Genomic DNA, 19,772 nt, shown 5'->3' with positions numbered 1-19,772 from the left:
TGGAACCCTGCATTCTGCTGGGCTTGCATTCAAGTTCCTTCCTCAGTTCCGCTTGCGGGAGCGTGCACTCGCTTGCTCAGCCTCTCCCCAGGGTGCTCTTGAGTTGCCTTTCAAACACCCCTAAAGGCTGGAGGTGCCTAAAGGCCGATTTTGAAAAGAAAGCACTTAAGTGTCATTGAAAGTCCGTGGGACTTTGGTCCCCAGATGGAGCTGAGTGAAAAATATTGGCTATGTCCTGGCACAACAGGGCCCTGATCTCGGCCGGGGTCTGGGCAATGCCCGGCACAACAGGGCCCTGATCTCGACTGGAGTCTGGGCTGCACCTGGCATGATGGGGCCCTGATCTCGGCCGGGGTCTGGGCAGCGCCTGACACAACGAGGCCCTGATCTTGGCCAGGGTCGGGGCAGTGCCTGGCACAATGGGGCCCTGATCTTGGCCGGGGTCTAGGTAGTGCCCAGCACAACAGGGGATCCCAATCTAGCTTGGAGCTTGTGGCTGCTACCGTAACACCCATAATACCCCAAATTGACATAATTAATGGTGAGAAGTCCTGTGGCACCTTACAGACTGACAGATATTTTGGAGCCTGAGCTTTCGTGGGCAAAGACCCACTTCGTCAGATGCAGGTTCGTCAGTTGCATCTGACTAAGCGGGTCTTTGCCCACGAAAGCTCATGCTCCAAACTATCTGTTGGTCTATAAGGTGCCGCAGGACTTCTTGCTGTTCTCGAAGCTACAGACTAACCCGGCTCCCTCTCTGATAATTAATGGTGGTCACTGTGTGACAGGAGAGTCAGTTTCAGGGTTTGAGACAGTCTGTGGGAGCAGGAGGAGACCTAATTTGGGGCAGATCTCCCACACTCACTGTGCAGGGTTCCTTCCGCTTCCCCTGAGCCATCTGGCACTGTCAGAGAAAAGATCCAGGGCTGTGAGAACCTTGGGCCCGATCCCACCCAGCAATCCCTGTGCCCTCAGGGGTCTAGACTGTCGTCTGGTTCCCTGCTGCACTGACTCTGAGCGCCGGTCCGTCTCGCCTGGGGACCTAACCACTGCCGTGTGGTTATCAAGTAGTATTAGGTGTATTATGGTACAGCCTAGGAGCCCTACGTGTGGATTGGGATCCCATGGTGCTAGGTGCTGTACAACACAGAACAAACAGATGGTCCCTGCCCCAATCACAGCTGACCAGCGGTGGAAGTGGCCAGTATGTGGTATGGGCAAGAAGCGGCCACCTACGACGGGCAAGACAGGGGCCACAGAAGAGGCCCTCCTTCATTTCAATGTGCCGCATGTGGCCTCTGAACCCCTCCCTGCCCCTTTGCCCCATGTGCCTCTCACGTATCGGAGCCCCCCCCCTGCCCTTTTGGAGCTGCTCCGGCCTCCATCCCTGATCCTCCCCCTGCCTCCCAGCGCTGGGATGTCCTGAACAGCTGATTCACGGCATTCCGAAGGTGCTGGGAGGGCGGGGCAGGGGGAGGCCGTGTGGGGCTCTGGTGCCCCTGCACGCGAGAGGCACACAGGAGAAGGGGCCAGGCGGAGGGTGCGCAGGCCGCAGGTCCCCACCATTGCTGGACATCCTGCCCCTTTTGCTACCCCGGATCCTACTGGCAGGGCTGCTGACGGGAGGTGCGGAAAGTGCAGCTCCAGTGGGGTCCAGTGGTGGCGGTGGGAGCCAGGGGCCTTTCAAGTTGCCACTGGAACCCTGGGGCTCCCAGCCGCCACCACCACGGAGGCCGTGGAGAGCTGGCAGGGGGAGACTGGTCCCCAGCCCTGCCCCTTCTGCAGGCCCAGGGCCGTCCGCACCTGGCCCAGGACCCCGGCCTCCCCAGGGTGCACCGGTAAGTCCCGGTATTCGCTTTCAGCCCAGGATCCGAACAGTGGTCCGTATCCTCCACATCCCGCCCCAGCGCTGGGCTCATCGCACTGTGACATGGGGTCCAGGGAATGACTGAAATCCTCTTGATTCCTCCCTGGAGGGTTTCACCTGAGGAGCAGGGAAGGGGACCAGCCCTCAGCCCCCAGGCTGCTCACTGGCCAAGTCCCACGGACACCCATTCTCACTGCAGGCTGCACCGCCTGCCCCCAGTAGCCCAGGGACCTGAGATTAGAGCATGGAAGCAGAACAGGACTTGGCAGCTGACTGGCTGGGGCCTGGACGTCGATGGGGGGGAAGGGGCAGTTGCCCGGGGGCCTGGAGATTTAAAAGGGCCCGGGTGCTGGTCAGCTGCCATTGCTATGGTGGCAACAACAGCAGCAGGAGTCCCAGACCCTTTAACCTGTCACTGGAGCCCTGTGCAATGTGTTCTGGCTGGGGTTGAGGGCTGGTGGGCGGAGGCTATCTTGAAGCCACACCCCTTCCACCCAAGGCCACGCCCCTTCGGGGATCCTGGTGCCGAGCCCCCAACCCCTACATTTCTCCGGGCCTGGCAACGTCTGTCACCAGCGGTGGCTTGGGGACTCAGGCCTTTGGCACCGCGGAGCTCAACTGCAACCCTGTGATGACCTGGCAGGAAGCCTTCAGCCCTTGGGGAACGCCAGGTCCTTCGGCACCTCTCGCCAGCAGCCCCTCTCCCTGCCTGGGGCTCTCCACATCTGCTCCCCTGGAACACGGTCCAATTCAAGGTCTTGGGTTTTCTCCCCGGCCCAGCCTCAGGCTCAGCGTTTCTGTCTGCCGTCCGGGCGAAGCGGGACGGAGCCTTCTTGGGGGTCAGTTCCAAGCCGGTGGAACGACCTGCCACAAGAACTGGGAGATCCCAGATTCAAGTCCACCTGTGGGCACATAAGCTCCGGATTCTCTTTCCTAACCGGCCTTCCCCTGTGCGACTGCAGCCCTGGCACAGACACCAGCACCGCCTGAAACAACCCCCTGCTGGCACAGCTGCAGTGCTCCCCCGGGGCGAGAGAGAGAGAACAAGAGAGATTTGATGAATGCCTGGGAGGCGCCCACAAGCCACGATCATGAAGGCAGGATATGTACCCACGTAGAGGAGCCGAGATCAGTACGGTGCTGAAGGCTGCGTCGCAGCTTGGAGCCCACCCCTTCCCAGCAGCACGAGGGCCCGTCTCACGCTGGATCCCGGGCGAGGGAGTCCTCCTCTACACTCTCACCCCTCGGATAGGGCTTTGTGTCGGAAGAAGCCTGATCGGCACCTGCCCAGCGCCAGTTCCTGGTCCATTCCTCCCTGCTGCTGGGCTTGCCCATGTGCTGTTAGAATGGCTGCTGGCCCCTGCTGGAGATCTCAGTGCAGCACAAAGAGGAACAGCTCTGGTCCTTTCCCGGGGAACTTGTCTGCTCTTCCCAGCACGCAGAGGAATGATGGGAAGGTGGGAGGACTAGAGTGGCATTAACCTTCACCCTCATTGCTTAGTGTGAGCGGCACTGGGCTCTGACCCAGCTGGCCGGCTGGGCAGGGTTTGTGCGTGGACAGAGGGGGGCACAGGGACCAGGCAGGCAAGATGAACTGCAGTGATGGGGCCTGCCCACAGCTGGGCACTCGCCTTGCGCTTTGATTGCCTTCCAAGAGCATGCTAAGCGCCCTGCGGGGGTGAGAAGACCTCAGAGGGCTGGGGTCTCTGAAAGCACAGCTCAGAGCAGGTGGTTTCTAGCGAGCTGAGGGCCCCAAGCCACAGAGCAACCTGTCTCCTCAGTAGTCAGGCCGGCCTGAGAGCTGCCGGGAGAAGGGCTGGGACTCCGCAGCCCGGACCCAGCCTGCCTGAGGCCACAGCTCAGGAGGAGAGCGAGACCGCTTGTACCGAACCCCTGAATCACTAGTAGTGCGGGCAGCAGGATGGTGGCACTGGTGGGACTTACCCAGGGTTAAATCTGGCCTTGCTGCAGCCCCCTTAGCAGCCTGCTTGTAGCCCACTGCCTGTGTGCTCCATTCTTAGTGATGCTACAGCCCTTTCGGGTGCTCCAGGAGGGTACAGCCTCCAGAGCATCCCCCCTCCACACACCCCAACTAGTGGATCTAGTGTAAGGGGCAGGGCTCTGGTCCCACAGAGGGCAGAGCGGTGGTACAGCTAGAGCCTGCAGTGCTGCTGCAGTTCTTTGCTTCCCAGGGGCCAGTGAGCTAGAGCAGCCACAAGGCTGCTTTAACTTGGTTCAGGAGGTGGGCAGAGCCCAGACTCTGGGGAGCAGAAAGGTGGTTTAAAGCTCCTCCTCCTCCATTCCTGCCCAAAGCAGGGCAATGGGGTAACAGAATCAAGCATGAGGGGTGGGATCTAAGCCAGCGTAACCCGACGATACTCTGCATCCACTTGCAGCTGAGCGTGTGTCCCAGGCAGCACAGCGCTAACTGGGCTGTGTGATACGGGACATCCCCAGCCCCAGCTGTGCAGATGCAGTCGGAGGAAAACGTCAGCCCTGCTGCGCTCAGTAGTTGCTCTCTGTGGGAGCCAATTTCCCCAGCGACGGCTCGGGGGTGGAGGGAGCCGATCTGATGGCTCCGCAGAGCTTCCTGTTTCCGGCCCAGCCCTCCCTAGTCGCAGAGAGATGGGGCTGGCGGAAGGGAGCGTGGCCCCGCTGTGGAGCTCACCCTACCCAACCAGGCATCACCCACCATGGGGCAGTACCCGGTGCTCATGCAGCCCCTCTCTGCCTGCCCCCAGGCAGCATCACTGGCTCCCAGGCAGCGTCAGCAGCTCAACGTCCTCTGAAAAGCACAGTTCAGTCCCATCCAAAAGTATCCTTAAAAATCATGAGCTGTTTAAAGAGTCCTAGGGTGCTTTTCCCGGAGTCCGTCAGGCGGATTCAAGCTGCAGGTTGTGAGTTCTTTGGGGGCAGGGGTCTGCCTTTTTGTTCTGTGAATCTCCAGCGCTCAGCCCTGTGGGCTCTGGTCTAGGACGGGGGCTCTGGGCGGTAGCCGCCCAAGGTACCGAGCTGGCCTCCGTCACTGTTAGCTCTGTGCTCACTTCAGAGTCTTTAATGTATTTCTCCCAACCCCCGCAGTGCTAGTAGCCTTAGGAGACCAGTGGGGAAACAGAGGCACAGAGAGATTGATGGACCTGCTTACGGTGGACCCGCAGGCTGCAGCAGAGCTAGGAGGTGTCCAACATCCTTTACCCCTTCAGAAAAGCACCTGGGGACCACAGTGGACAAGAAGCTGGATGTGAGTCAACCAAGGTGATGGGTCCAGCCATGAGGGCAGGGGGCTGGACTTGATGACCTTTCAAGGTCCCTTCCAGTTCTGTGAGTTAGGTACTGTGCCCTTGTGGCCCAGGAGGCTAGCAGCACGTGGGGCTGCATTCGTAGGCGCAGTGCCAGCCAGTCTAGGGAAGTGATTATTCCTCTTGATTGCACGCTGGTGGCGCCATGTCTGGAACACTGTGTCCAGTTCTGGGGCCCTCGTTACCAAGAGAAGGTGGAACACATTGGAGAGAGTCCAGCGGAGGGCAACCAAAATGATTCGGGGGGCCGGAGCCTGGGACTTAGGCGGAGAGGCTGAGGGACTGAGTTTTATGTAATATGCAGAAGTGAAGAGTGCAGGCGGGGAAAGGGGGTTTAACAGCAGCCTTCAACTACCCGAAAGGGGATTAAAAGAGGACGGAGAGAGGCTGTTCTCAGCAGCGACAGATGGCAGAACTAGGAGCAATGGTCTCAAGATGCAGTGGGAAAGGTCGGGGTGGGATATTAGGAAAAACTATTTCCCCAGGAGGGTGGGGAAGCACTGGAATGCGTTATGGAGAGAGGTGGTGGAATCTCCACCCCAGAGGTGTTTAAGTCCCGGCTTGACAAAGCCCTGGCTGGGATGATTTAGTTGGGGTTGGTCCTGTGTGGAGCAGGGGGTTGGACTTGATGACCTCCCGAGGTCTCTTCCAGCCTCTGATTCTACGTTTCCTTCTGTTTGGGATGCACTTACTCTGGTGACTGCTGGTGTGGACCGAAATAAGGGTCTCTCCTTCTCTGCTGGAACAATCCCACAGCAGGGAACTTTTGCAGGTTCCAGTCCCTCTTGGCTCCTCTGTCCAGTGTGACAGAGTCAAACCAGAGGTGACTTAGACCCATGGGCAGGGTTCCCTCTAATTTTTTTCCATCCATGTGCAGAATAAAGTTTATGAGGTGCACCAAGGCCTAGGAGGATATGCACCACCATGTGCTGCCAGCTGTAGGTGGTGGTCGGTGCTCTGCTAATCAGCCAGAAGGCACCTGAATCCCTCTTGAGCAGTGGCCCCAGCGCTGGGCTTATCGGAACACTGCCCATGGGGCTGAATTCTTGCTGCTGATTCACCTGGCGCTTGAGAGCTCCTCGGTGCAGGGGGCCTCCCAGTGCCCGGCGTAGGGAGAGTATTGAACAGTGTGCTGTACTGTGGGCATTTCTAGTCTCCAGAGGGGGCAGAATGAGGGTATGGCTGGGGTGCACTGAGCTGTGGGTATTCTCTGCCTCCTACAGACCCCACAGGGGGCAAATGAGGGTTGTGAGTGGAGTGCATTGCTCTGTGGCTATTCTCTGTCCTGCTAGGGCCCACAGAAGACACAGCATGAGTTAGAGCAGCCTTGAGGTTGCTCTCAATGGCACAGGAGACAAGCATGACTCCAGGGAGCACAAGGGGGCACTTAAAGCTACTTAACCTCCCCCACCCTGTGCTGTTCCCCAAGCAGCAGAGCTGGTTCCCAGCGCCCAAGGGTTGGCAGGGGAGTTGAGTTGGGCCCGATGACTCTATGTTCAACTCTGCATTCTTTGGCCAGTTCTAGAACCTGGCCCCCACAGCTGCTCCCCAGAGCTGGGCGCATTCCGAGCTGGGGTTCTCGGTCAGAAGTGCCCCCCCCACAATCTTTTTTTTCTCTTTTGAACTCAGCGTACTTGAAATTTCACAAGGAGACGAAAGTGAAACCGTGGCCTGGAGGGCATGTCTGTGGCCGGTGAGCTCAGCTTGCGGGTGCCGTGGGCTGCGCTGGCCCAGTGCCTTGGGGCCGAGTGAGCTGGCTGACAAGGGGCGCATGAAGCTTCCAGTTACAGTAAAATGGGGGCAGAAAGGGCGGGGGGGAAGGAGGAAGTTTAGAGGAGAGGAGACAGGAAGGGGTGAGGAACAGGAAGTGGATTCGAGGGTGGAGGGGAGCACAGAAGTGATTTTAAAGAACCGAGGTGGCTCAGCAGCACCCACGGGCCTCCCCCAGGTTGCTGAGATTGGGGGATTGCAGCCCAGCTCCAAGGCCTTGCTTCTTGGCCTTCAAGCTGGCGACTCTCCCGCCCAAATGTGAGCTCTGGCAAATGTGGGACTGACAGGCAGACTTGAACCGGGGACCTCAGTGCAGGCACTGGTGTAGTTTGTGCTAAAAGCCAGTAGATTCACACCTCAGGCTGCAGAAGAGGCTCAGTGGTTGAGGTGCCATTCCATGGGCAGGTGAACCACACTGGGGTGTCTGGGTTACACAAACCTCCTGGGTGTTTGAAATCCCTATGCCCCATTCTTTACAACAGGCCCAGCCAAACACACACACTCCTACCATGCAGGTAGACCATCCTCCCCAAAGATACCGCAGCTCTTTCCCTTCTGGCAGGCCCCAGAGGGGTAGACGTGGCTCCAGGCAAAAGTTGCCTCCCCCCATATTGGCTTAAAATTGCCACAAACTTCTCAAACTTGTCATCCAGGTCCCCTCTGCGCCCAGCCCAGGTCAGTGGAAATAAAATATTTTGATTTCATCCTTGTTTTTACTGAAAAGCTTTTTTTTTTTTTATTCTAATTCACTTACGTTTTTGAAGAGGGAAGCGGAGATTTTCCTGGAGAAATCGTTCAGATCCGCGCGGAACCTGTTGGCAACTTCAGAACTTCTTTCGACGTGCTTTTTGGCAGTCGCAAACTCGGCTCTTCCTGTTTTTGCTTAGCGGAAAGGATAGTGGGGAAAACCAGCCCTTTCCCGAGGAAAAAAATTCCATTTGGACTAAGATCGATTTGCCAGTGAAAAGATGGTCTCCTGCAAAGTGCTTGCCCGGCCTTTGTCTCAAGCGATGTTAATGTGGTGGTCACCATTTTGGCTGCCACAATGGGGATAAAATCTGATGACCTCCAGAGTATCTTGCACTAGTGAGTTGAAGCTTTCCCCAGGTTTCAGCGACTTTATCCAGCAGCTCGGGACTTGCCAGGTCCTGAGCTAGAGAATTTGCCAGACTGGGGATATCTGGGATTTCCACACCCAGATAGCTCTGGATAGCAGCCTCCGACCCCCAGGAGTCTGGCCCCAGCCCAGGGTCTCAGGGGCTGCCGCGGGGCTCCAGGCCCTGCCCCCTTGACTGCTGTGGGGCAGACAGGAGGCTCCAGATCTGTCCCCTGGGCCTGTGGGGCAGGGACGGCTGTAGCTTCTGGTGTCTGAGCTGCAGGGGCAGGCAGAGGCTCCAACCTTCTGGCCCCAGGGTGTGGCGGGACGGGGGGCTGTTCTGCGGAGGGGATTGCGAGTCTCCACCTCATGGGCCCTGCTTCTGCGGGGCAGAGGCCGTGGGAGGGGGACTCCTGCAATGGCCACAGCCACAGGCCCAGCCTGGTATACTCTCGTCCTAGAACATCCGTGGTCCGGCTGGATAAGAGAGTCCCGGATTTCTGCACCGTGCACTAGCAGCTCATGCTGTAACAGACTCATACCGTCTGTGCATCAAGGCCAGCCTGGGCTCTGTAGTACGGGGGGTTATGCTGTGATTTGGGAGGTTAAGTGTGACCAGCTCCGGTAGGTCATGGGATGAGAGATGAGTGGGGTAAATTAACATATTTTCCTGCCCGTAGATGCGTCACTATCACACAGACAAGGCTGCTCAGTGCTTGACCTGTTCCTCATCTGAACAGCACCGAAACAGAAACTGAAATCAGGGTTCCTGCTAACCTTTTCCACCCACGGGCGGAATAATTTTTGTTGTGGGCGCCAAGGCATGGGGGATGTGCACCACCAATAGATACACATGCCGCCAGCTGTGGCGGCTCTGCTAATCAGCAGAGCTGCCCCATAATCTCTCCTGGGCAGCTGCCCCAGTGCTCAGTTTACAGTGGACATTCAGTGGGGCTGACAGTCACCAAAGGCGCCTGAGCAAAGTGGGAGAGGGACCTGGCTCCATGCCCCAGAAGGGGTGGGGCAAAGAGCAGTCACCCTTAGCGCTGCTGGGACTGTGGCGCCCCACAGCCATGCAGAGCCGTGCTACTGGCATGTCAGAGGGTCCTGGAGCTCCATGACCCCTTGAAAGGCTGGGCCCTGGGACAACTGCCCCATTTGCCCCCCCACCCCTGTTGGCAGGCCTGGGAACACTGGTCACCACCCCCATTACTTTTACCAACAGGCTGAATGCCTTGTAATACTGGCCTGGGCATTATTACAGGGTGCCCTACAGTGCTGTGAAGGCCAGGAATTTAGCAGGGTTCAAAAAAGAACTAGATAAATTCAAGGAGGTTCAGTCCATCAATGGCTGTTAGCCAGGCTGGGTAGGAATGATGTCCCTGTCTTCTGTCTGTCGGAGGCAGAAAATAGGAGACGAGGGAGCACTCAATGATGAACTGTTCAGTTTGCGCCCTCTGGGACACGGGTCGGCAACCTGTGGCTCTGGAGCCGCATGCGGCTCTTTAAGGAGCCATTTGTGGCTCTCTAAGGAGCCACTTGCGGCTCTGGGCGCTGTCGCTGCTGACTGCTGTTGCAGCTCCCTGCGCTGCCTGCTGCAGAAATAATGGAACTAGAATGAATTCGTTTAAAGCCATTACATTATTTCAGTGGGGGGCTGCGCAGGGTGCCGTCTGCGCTGCATGTGGGGGAAGTGAACAGGGAGAGTGGCATCTGGGCTGCCCCTGTCGGAGCTGCTCAGCCCCGTTAAGGATCGCAGCTTCCCTCCCCGCAGAGCCAATGCCTCCTCCCAGGCAGTGCAGTGCCCCCATCTCCTCCTCACTCCGCAGAGGCCGCTGGAGCCTGGAGGTGCATCCAGCAGTGCAAACTCAGCTCCACCAGGACCCAGCCCAGCTCCCTGCCCTGCCCCAGGACCCAATGAGTCTGGTGCGTGCACCCTTGGGTGGGAAGTGGCTGGGAAAGTTGCAGGCACTTTCTGGCCTGAGCAATTTTGCGGGGATGCAGAGTGGGGAGGGAAAGGGACTCAGAGCATGTGTCCTGGGAGAGCAGAGGGTGGGCAAGCAAGATCCTGATTCAGTGGGTAAGTTGGGGCAGGGTGGCTGATGCAGGTTAAACCTGGGGATGGGGGTGGTGATTTGGCACGGCTAGAGGTTAATCCTGGGGATCGGGGATGGGTTGGGGGGGTAAAGCTTGGGGATGGGGGCAGAGTTAAGGGCTGAGGTGGATGAAGCCTGGAGGTGGGGGTAACTTAACTTTCTAACTGGTACAAATCCTTGCATGTGCACTGCCCTTAAAATAGGGGTGAGAAAAAGCACAGTGTGAGGTTATTTGTGAAGGACGGTCTCGCATTCACACACACTGCTGCTCTTGTAGTGGTGATTTTGTAACTGAATTTGAACAAATGGCTCTTCTCGCTATTTCAGCTGCAGAGCCCCCTGCTCTGGGGCCTCCAGCATTGGCCTCAGTTGGGCGACAGGCCACTGGGCTAGCTGGACCTTTGGTCTGACCCAATGGAGCCAGTCTTATGTTCTTGTGCTGTATCGATAAGAAATAAAACAGCCATTTGGAGTAGGGACTTCACAAACGAAGCCTCGCCCTCAGAATTCCTGCAATGAGTTACGCTCAGGACTGCCCCCCTGGGTTCCCGCTGATTTTTTTCCACCCATGGGGCAGAATCAGTTTCGTGATGTGCACCAAGGCGTGGGACAATGTGCACCACTCATAGAAGCACAAGCTGCCCACTGTGGTTGCTTCGCTAATCAGCTGGGCAGCACCTCCTGGGCAGCTGCCCCAGCACTCCGCTTACAGGCAACGCTGGCTTCAACCGAAGTGGTCTCTTGAGCTTGGCTGGTTCTTTTACATAAAACCACCTCCACTCCTAACCTTAGTTCTGTCGGGGCGGCTTGTGCCTTTGGTACTCCCAGGTTGGAATTCATAGGCTCCACCTGGTCTGGCGGCAAGAGTGAAGGCTGCATTTCTGACCGTGAGCTGTGAAACAGGTGTGCAAATGATGGAATATCCCCCCCGGGCAGGGCCCTGGCACTGGGGTGAGTCAGCAAAGGTAGTTCTACCTTTCTGTGTAAAGTGTAACCTGTGTCTCTCTGGGCTGTGGTTCACTGTCCCACGCAATGTGTGATGGGGTTCAGGGGTCCCCATGCACTGCACCCCCTCCGCAGGCAGGAGTGACTCTCACTCAGCAGGTAGAATAGGAAGTTTATTAGGCGACAGAGGCCCAGTTTCTCACAGAAGAGTCAGTGCAGCAGTCAGGGACAGTCATTCCAACCCGTCCTGGGGAGAGGAGCCTGAGGGGTGCCCCTCTGGGGTGTAGCTTCCCCCCTCGCCTGGCTGGCTGCCTTCCAGCTCCCTCTCCCCACCCGCTTCTAACTGCTGCCTCCGATTCAAACCCCGCTCAGCTCCTCCCTCCTCTTCATTCAGGGCAGAGGTGTTACCTGTCAGCCTAGGTTATAGCCCCCGGGGTCATCCTTAGCCACCGGGAGCTGCTCTGCTTGTCTCACACACATCCAGCCAGAGTCTCACACGTGCACTCCCCCCACTCCATCACGCAATGGCACCTAGACTGCTTACAGAGAAAGAACGAGTATCCTCTGCAGCCTGAGGTGCAAGCCAGCTGGCTTTCAGCTGAAACTGTGGAGCAGGGATCCGCAGCCCCTGGCATGCGTGCTGAGAATGGCAGGCAAATTGATTTTTCATCCGCATGCCAAGCAGGAGCTCAGTCCCACCCCTCCTCCCCCATGCAGCCGGGACTTGCTCAAAGCCAGGTCACCTGTGGGGTAACAAAAGACCAGCTAATGCTACCAGCCAGGGCCTCAATGGGAAAGCCCTGCAGCTGAATGCATTTAGTAATGACCTGCCATAAGGAGGACTAGGAGTGAATTTAGAAAGTATCCCCGACACTCCGCCTGTACAGAGAAGTCAAGAGGTTGAGTTTCCAACTGCCCCCTGTGGAAAAGTTGCTGACCTTTGCTGTAGAGGCTCCTGCACAAAGCCTCAAAGGTCCCAAGTTCAAGTCCCCCTGTGGGTGGTTACACCTGCAAAGATCAGAAGTATTGAATGTTTGTGGTTTCTTTAAGGCTGAAACACTAAAAAACTCTGCATCACTGAGCATGTGCCGGGGCCACAGACCTTGCTTAGCATGTCTCTGAAGCATGGCCTTAGCACTTACAGCAACAACCCCTTTGTTACTCTGGAGCTGGTAATAGGACTCGCCTGTGCCAGCTGCCAGGGTGAGTCAGGAGAAATAACTCTGCCTCTACCCCCAGGGTCCCCAGCCTGGATGGCCCTGAGCTATCTGGCTTTCCTTGTGTGCTTTGAAACATGCTGCTTGGTTTTTCCATTAAACAAGGCCATGAACAAGCATGATTTGTTATGCAAACCTTTCTCCTGGACCATTTGCCTAGAGCAGCCAAATGGCAATTTTATGAATCCTCATGGCCAGGATCATTTCTGGAGGCTTTTGTGCATTTGGGAGAAAGGCCATTCAGGAAACAGCTGTAGCAGCGGAGCTGATGGGATGAACAGCTGCAGAGACAGCCCGCCAGCAGAGCTTCTGTCCTGGTACTTAATTAAAAAGCACTAAATTTGAGAGTAAAAAATGCCAGTCATGGGTTTTATGATATATCCTGAAGTTTGTCAGAGATTTGCGTGCAAAGATTCTGTAGTAAGGACAAGCCAGTTGTCCAGCTGAATACAGTATTAAATATTATGGAATCCATGATGCAGCCCTTCTCTGGTTTACATTACTGAAATTTTCACTGCTGGGTAGGCTCTTAGAAGACATTCAGATTTAAACTGCAGCTAAATAACAGCACCAAACAGTGAGAGGCAGGACTGGTGGCTGTAAATAAACTTTATGGGGACATGGGAAAACTGGCCGCACCCCGGGTAAGCGGTCGTCTAGCTAACTAAAATCATACCGAATTATGGATGTTGTCGAGCGAGAGAATTCTGGATTAGAGAGGTTCAACCTGTATGTATTTAAACTTATTGAAACAAAAATATAATTTTTAATTAATCAGTTTCGAACAACTTAGTTCACTTTTTTTTTGAAAAAGGGAACAGTATTTTGTGTGATTTCCATAATAAGGCATGTTTACGAAATTTCACTATATGTTAAAATATGTTTCCAAAAACCTTCGGCATATCAAAGGGTTTTATGTTAGTACGGTACTGATTTTGGTGGAGAGTTCTCTGAAAATGAGTTCATCAGATAGAAGTAAAAGGGAAACTCATTTGTCTGGAAGAAAAGGCGAGTTGTCCATGTAAGGGCTCTCTTCGACAGGGGAGGGAAAGAGGAGCAGGGATGGCTAGAAAGGACAGGAGGACTTTGGAAGCAAGTTCTTGTACTATCGTAATTAAAATTAAAAATTATTTTAGATCAGGGTGGTCTTTTGCAGAATTGTTTTAAAACTACGTCTGCAGATCCAAGCATTTAAGGCTAACGCTGAATCCTCAGATTGTGCATCTAAATAAGGAATACAGCGTACAGATGTGGTCTCCTCGCCTCAAGAAAGATATTTGGGCATTAGAAAAGGTTCAGAAAAGGGCAACTAAAAGGGACTGGGACTTTTCTGTTTAGAGAAGAGGAGGCTGAGGGAGGATCTGATAGAGGTGTGTAAAATCATGAGTGATGTGGAGAGGGTGAATAAAGAAAAGTTATTTACTTGTTCCCATAATATAAGAACTAGAGGACACCAAATGAAATTAATGGGCAGCAGTTTAAAACCAATAAAAGAAAGTTCTTCTTCACACAGCCAACCTGTGGAACTCCTTGCCAGAGGAGGCTGTGACAGCTGGGACTGTAAGAGAGTTCTAAGAAGAGGTAGATAAATTCATGGAGGTTAGGTCCATAGAAGGCTGTTAGCCAGGGCGTAGGAATGGTGTCCCTGGCCTGTGTTTGTCGGAGGCAGGAGATGGATGGCAGGAGACACATTGCTCGATCATTGTCTTCAGTTCACCCACTCTGGTGCACCTGGCGTTGGCCACTGTCGGCAGACGGGATGCCGGGCTGGGTGGACCTTTGGTCTGACCCAGTATGGGCCGTTCTTATAAGGATTTTTCGAGAGATGATTTTATAAGCTTCAGCTACAAACTAAGGAAATATTTGAAGGAAATTTTAAACTAAGGTTTTGTAAACGTAGTCATGCCCCCCAGGTGTTGTCAGTAAAGTCAGGGTTTGGTACACGTTTCAGTCCCCAGCTCTTTCTCAGGTTCTGTGTTATGCTAAAGGTCCAACAAGCTGGAAGCTTTTTCACTTTTAAGTACACAGATCCACTTCTGGGGAAGAGCCAGGCAGCTGGAAACTGCCCAAGGCAGGGGGAAAGGAAGACGGATGAGGAGATTCACTAAGACCCAGGGGAGGCATTGCCTCCCTTTGCCTCCTACATCCGCCACCTATGGGGGACATGCCAGTTGTTTGGCATCTCCACATTTTTCACAAGGTGGAAAAGCCTGTGTTCAGCCCAGCTCCAGTTCTGCAGCCTTCAGACCTTCTGGAAGCAGCTCCCCTGGGAGTAGTTGGTAGCTTCCATCGTCTGCACTGAAGGGCCAAAGATTAGCTGTTTCAGCCACGCCACGTGGGTTTTGCATTCAGAGTACGCTCAGGCCGGGCGACTAAGACATCTCGTCCAGGATGACGCAGCAGACACAAATCTCAAGCCAGTTTTGAGTGTCTCACAGGTCACACCTAACCACTGAGACCTTGCAGTGCTTCATAGACACATCTCAGTCTACTTCAGTGGTGGTGAATAAAACAGAGCTCAAATGGTGGGATTTTAAGCCAGCGGTGTAACTACTCTGTGCAGCATGGAAGGGCCTTAAAGTGGTCAGAAACAGCCTCTCTGAGAAGCTCCCCACAAAAGGGCCAGTGTGGAACTTGTGAGAGCCATACAGCTGCTTGTGTTCCCAGCCACATGGCCAGAATGCACTGTGCTATAGCTATTTTCAGCTTCCTAGTGGAGCAGAGTTAGAGCAGCCCTGAGGCTGCTCTAAAGAACTCCAATGACCAAGTTGGGCCTCAGAATGCAGGGATAGGGAGGTGGGTGATATCTCCCCCCTTAGACTTTTTGCAGCCCCTGGCAGTACTCAAAGCACAACGTATTTAGGCACTTTAATCCCATTGATTTAATTGGAACTGAAAAGCCCAAATAGCTTCGAAGATCTGAGCCCTAGTCTCTGGGAATGAGGATGTTTCTCCTTGAAGATCTGCTCTAGGAGTTACTCTGGGGAAGTTTTATGGCCTGTTTTGTACAGGAGATCGGATGAATCCTTCCGTTGATTTCGCACTATCTATGCTGGGGGTTAGGTCAGGCTACCTCTGCCGTTCAGAGGAGTGCATTTTTTCCTCCCCTGTGCTACGTAGCTGGGTCAACCAGAGTGTAGACCAGGTCTTAGGCTTAGTGAGAATAAGGCATTATATTTATTACTCTCAGAACACATCTAATCCAGCATGGAGCGGGAAGCATTAAAGAGACAGACTGGTAAGCAGAAATAGCTCCTCTCAGCCTGTCAATTTGTTTTAACCCAGGGGTCTGCAACCTGCGGCTCTTTAATAACTTCTTTGTGGTTCCCGATGCTATAATTGCAAAGTAAAAAAACCCCCAAAACACCTGCTCATTTTTGGTAAACGGTGAACATCTAAAAGAGCAGAAATGAACAACACGTCTCGAACTAGCAATCGCCATGTGATCTCGCAACGGTGGATAACTCCCCTGAGTGTCCTCTGGAGAGAGAGTTGTGGAAGTGAGAGTCAGACTGACAGTGGTACAAGCAGGCACCTGTAAAGTGCGAGGAAACAGCATACGAAAAGAGCTTGTGAATGCCCTGCAGCAAACCTGTATCACTTTACAAATCGTTGTGTGTGCGCTGTTCTTAAAATAGGGTTGACAGGAAGGACGGTTGACGTTATTTATTAAGGACTGTCTCATATTCGTGTGCATTGCGGCTCTGGAATTATTGAGTTTTTCACCAAATTGGGGAAAAAAGGCTCTTCTTGCTATTTTGGTTGCAAGCCCCTGTTTTCACCTTCAGATTCATTTGCAAATATTGTGGCTTTGTCTGATGTCACCTCCCAGCACCAGCCCTTACGGCTGAGAGGCAGGGATCGGTTTGGGTCTCCCTTTCTTTCCCCGGAGAACCTCTCCCCTCTGGAGCTCCAGCCTTGTCCGTTTCCTTCCTCGGAGTGTCGCTAACCCTCCGTAAGCAAGGCAAGCCTGGCCAGTCCTTCTGTCTGACCTGTCCACGCCCTGGCACTGCCCTGCCATCACCCACCCCAAATCCCCCTTGCTCTCCAGCAGCAATTCTGCACCCGTAGGCGGATATGGGCCACAAGCTCCTCCTGCCTGGAGAAGCCGCAAATGTCCCTTCCCCTACCCCACCTTCAGGGGAGCCCTGGGCCGTCCCAGCCCCATCCCTCACTTACTCCGATGAGCCTGCATCTCACCTCCCCGGACCCCACCTCCCTGCTGGGAAAAAGCTGCAGCAGCGTCTCTTCCATCCAAGTATCAGAGGGGTAGCCGAGTTAGTCTGAATCTTCAAGAACAACAAGAAGTCCTGTGGCACCTTATAGACTAACGGATATTTTGGTGCATAAGCTTTCGTGGGCAAAGACCCGCTTCGTCAGATGCATCTCTTCAGCCCAAGACTCTGTTGATGTACTCCGTGCAAGTTCTGGAGTTATCACTGAATCAGGAGATCCATTCCCCAGAGCGGGCAGCAAATGGGCCTTGGTAAATTGTCTGAGGCACGTGTTCTTGCTCCTTTCCCTTCCTTCCCCCCATTGGTGGTTCTGCTCTGGAGACATGCTATAGTCTGGGGACCAACTGACTAAACATCAGGTCTGTGGGGAAGAACCTGGGGATTAGCCTGGATGAGAAGCTGGGTATGAGCTAACAGTGTGCCCTTGTAGCCGAGAAGGATAACGGTATATTGGGATGCGTTAGGAGGAGCACTGCCAGCAGATGTAGAAAAGTGTTTATTCCCCTTTATTTGACACTGGAGTACTGCAAGTATCAGAGAGGCAGCCACGTTAGTCTGTAACTTTGAGAACAACAAGAAGTCCTGTGGCACATTTTAGAGTAACGGATATTTTAGAGCATAAACTTTCATGGGCAAAGACCTGCTTCATCAGATGCATAAGTGGTGGGGAGGTGGCTTCAGAGGGGTATTTAAAGAGTGGGGTCCCAGTAAGAGGGAGGGCCAGAGCTGACAGGGTCTATTCAGCAAGGTGGAAATGGCTCAGTATCAACGGCACTTATCAAAAAGTATTGCGTCCAGTTCTGGGCTCCCCATTACACAAAGGATGTGGGTGCATTGGAAAGGGTCCAGCGGAGGATGAGAAAATGACTGGGGGGCTGGAGCACAGGACGTATGAGAAGAGGCTGAGGGACTTGGGCTTATTTAATCTACAGGAGAGTGAGGGGTGAGTTGATAACAGCCTCCAACTGCCTGAAGAGGGGTTCGGAAGAGGATGGAGAGAGGCTGTTCCCAGCAGTGACAGAGGACAGAATGGGGAGAAGAGGGAGAGGTCTAGGTTGGATATTAGGAAAACTATTTCCCCAGGAGGGAGGTGAAGCACTGGAATGCGTTACCGAGGGAGGTGGTGGAATCTCCATCCCTAGAGGTTCTCAAATCCTGGCTCGACCAAGCCTCCCTCGGATGATTTAGTCGGGGTTGGTCCTGCTTTGAGCAGGGGACTGGATTCGATGACCCCCCTGAGGTCTCTTTCAACCCCGTGATTCTGTGAGCCGCTCTCGCCTTGACAAATCCCCCGTCCCGAAGCTGCCAGGATGGGGACCGAATGGAGGGCTGGAGCAGACGAGCCGGCCCAAGCCAGTCCTGCCAAGGGGGGCAAAGGGGGCAGTTGCCCCGGGGCCTGGAGATTCAAAGGAGCCCTGGGCTCCCGGCTGCCTCTGCTCCTACTGCAGGAGTGATGAGTCCTGGGTCTTTAAATCGCTGCCAGAGCATCGCGCTGTGCACTGCGGGGCTGGGGGACCCAGGCTGGGGGCCTGCTGCGTTCTGTGCAGTGCAGAGGTCTGGCTGCGTTTCTCTTGGTGGTGTGCATCCTCACGCCCCTGGGGGCACATAGTAAAATTTATTCCACCCCAGGTGGTAAAAATGAGAGGGAGCCCTGCCTCCTGCCCATAATTTATTATTTTTCATGTCTTCAGCCACCGCAGCCTCTGGGCCCCCAGTCAGGGGTCAGGGCTCCGGGGTGCCATAGAGCATAAGAGGGAAGTCCCTGCCCTGATGAACTCGCCGATTAAGGGCCAATTCCTGTTTCCTTTCCAGTTCCTGTGTCTCAAGAACATCCGCACCTTCCTCTCCACCTGCTGTGACAAATTCGGCCTGCGCAAGAACGAGCTCTTCGAAGTCTTCGATCTTTTCGACGTGCGGGACTTCGGGAAGGTCAGCCTTGATGGGTCGGATTGTTGATCAGTGTCTGTTTGGTGCCTGTCATTGACCTGTCTGGGCGCCTTGTGGTCTTCAGTACCTTTTTTCCTCACAACCCCTTAGCAGGGCAGGGAAGTGCTAATGTCCCCGTGTTCAGCTGGGGAAACTGAGGCACAGGGCAGCTCTATGACATGGTCCCCATCCTCCCCTCCCACCCCCGGGGGAATCGATGGCACAGCAGGAAATGGGAGCTCATTTTGTTTTCTGTGCTGAGCTGGTGTGTGGAGAACTTGAGGCACAAAGTGGGGAGGTTTCATCAGCAACAGAGCCAGGAATCCTCAAGTCTAGTGTCGTTTTTTAACCGCTAAGCCACAGTCACTCTCAGATCTGATGACTGACCCACAAGACTTGGCTCTCAGTGCCCTCTACCAACTGCTAGGCACCAGTACTCTCCCAGAGCTGGTGACAGAGCCCAGGAGTCCTGACTCCCAGCCTCCCCCACTCTAACCACTAGACCTCATTGCCTTACCCTCCCAGACTGAGCGATAGAAGCACCCTGGCTCCCTGCCCCCCCCCCGCTCTGACCACTAGTCCTCACCACCCCCGAGCTGTGGATAGAACCCAGTGGTCCCAGCTCCTAGCTGCACCATGCCTTGCTCGAACACTGGTAAAACCCACTGCTGCATAGTACAACATTGCTGACAGCCGAATAAAGGGGCACTTCATGTGTTTCGTGTGTCATAGTGATACCCATTACCCTGCTCCTGCCCCTCCCCCATCCACCCACACCAAAGATGTGGAACTTTTTTTTTTTTCTTTTTGGTCTTTTCAGTTTCTTTTTACACCTGAGGTTTCTCAACTAGTTTCAGAAAGCATCGGACTCCTCCCAGACCTGCCTCCCACCCGCCTCCCCTGTGCCTAGCCCCAGCCTCAATGAGTCATGTGTCATGCTTTAGCAGGTGCTGGAATGAGTGGTTAACTAGCACCGCTTGAGAAACCCTGACCAGATTTGGTGAAAAATGTCAACCTGTCAGCATGGAAGGAAACAGACCCCTTGGCTCCAGTGGGTTGCAAGAAAATAGCTGTGAACTTTGGGGAGCACTTTTTTTAATTGTGGAATGTTGGTGAAAACTTCAGTGTTCCCTTATGTGATAGGAATGAAAAATGTCGTGAAAATGTTAAGGAAGATTTTCTGGAAAACTTCAATATTTTTTGTGTATGAAAACGTTAGTGAAGCATTTGATGTAGAAACTGGTGAAAATTGTATGGTGAGCTTACAGGTTGAACTTCTCTCGTTCGGCACCTTTGGGACCTGACTGGTGCCAGACGAGAG

General features: G+C 54.3%; 1 protein-coding gene across 1 annotated transcript in view; it reads left to right on the top strand.

The window, feature by feature from the left end:
- Nucleotides 1-19,772, top strand: part of VAV1 (vav guanine nucleotide exchange factor 1) — a 69,021-nt gene that overhangs the window by 6,706 nt on the left and 42,543 nt on the right. The window contains exon 3 of the mRNA XM_074980392.1: nt 18,338-18,454. Within this exon, the coding sequence (XP_074836493.1) occupies nt 18,338-18,454 (117 nt within the window). The remainder of the gene's footprint in view (nt 1-18,337; nt 18,455-19,772) is intronic.

Source organism: Carettochelys insculpta, chromosome 29, assembly GCF_033958435.1.
Source record: "Carettochelys insculpta isolate YL-2023 chromosome 29, ASM3395843v1, whole genome shotgun sequence".
NCBI lineage: Eukaryota > Metazoa > Chordata > Testudines > Carettochelyidae > Carettochelys > Carettochelys insculpta.
Note: the sequence above shows the minus strand (reverse complement) of the source record. Positions and strands in the feature narration are given on the sequence as shown.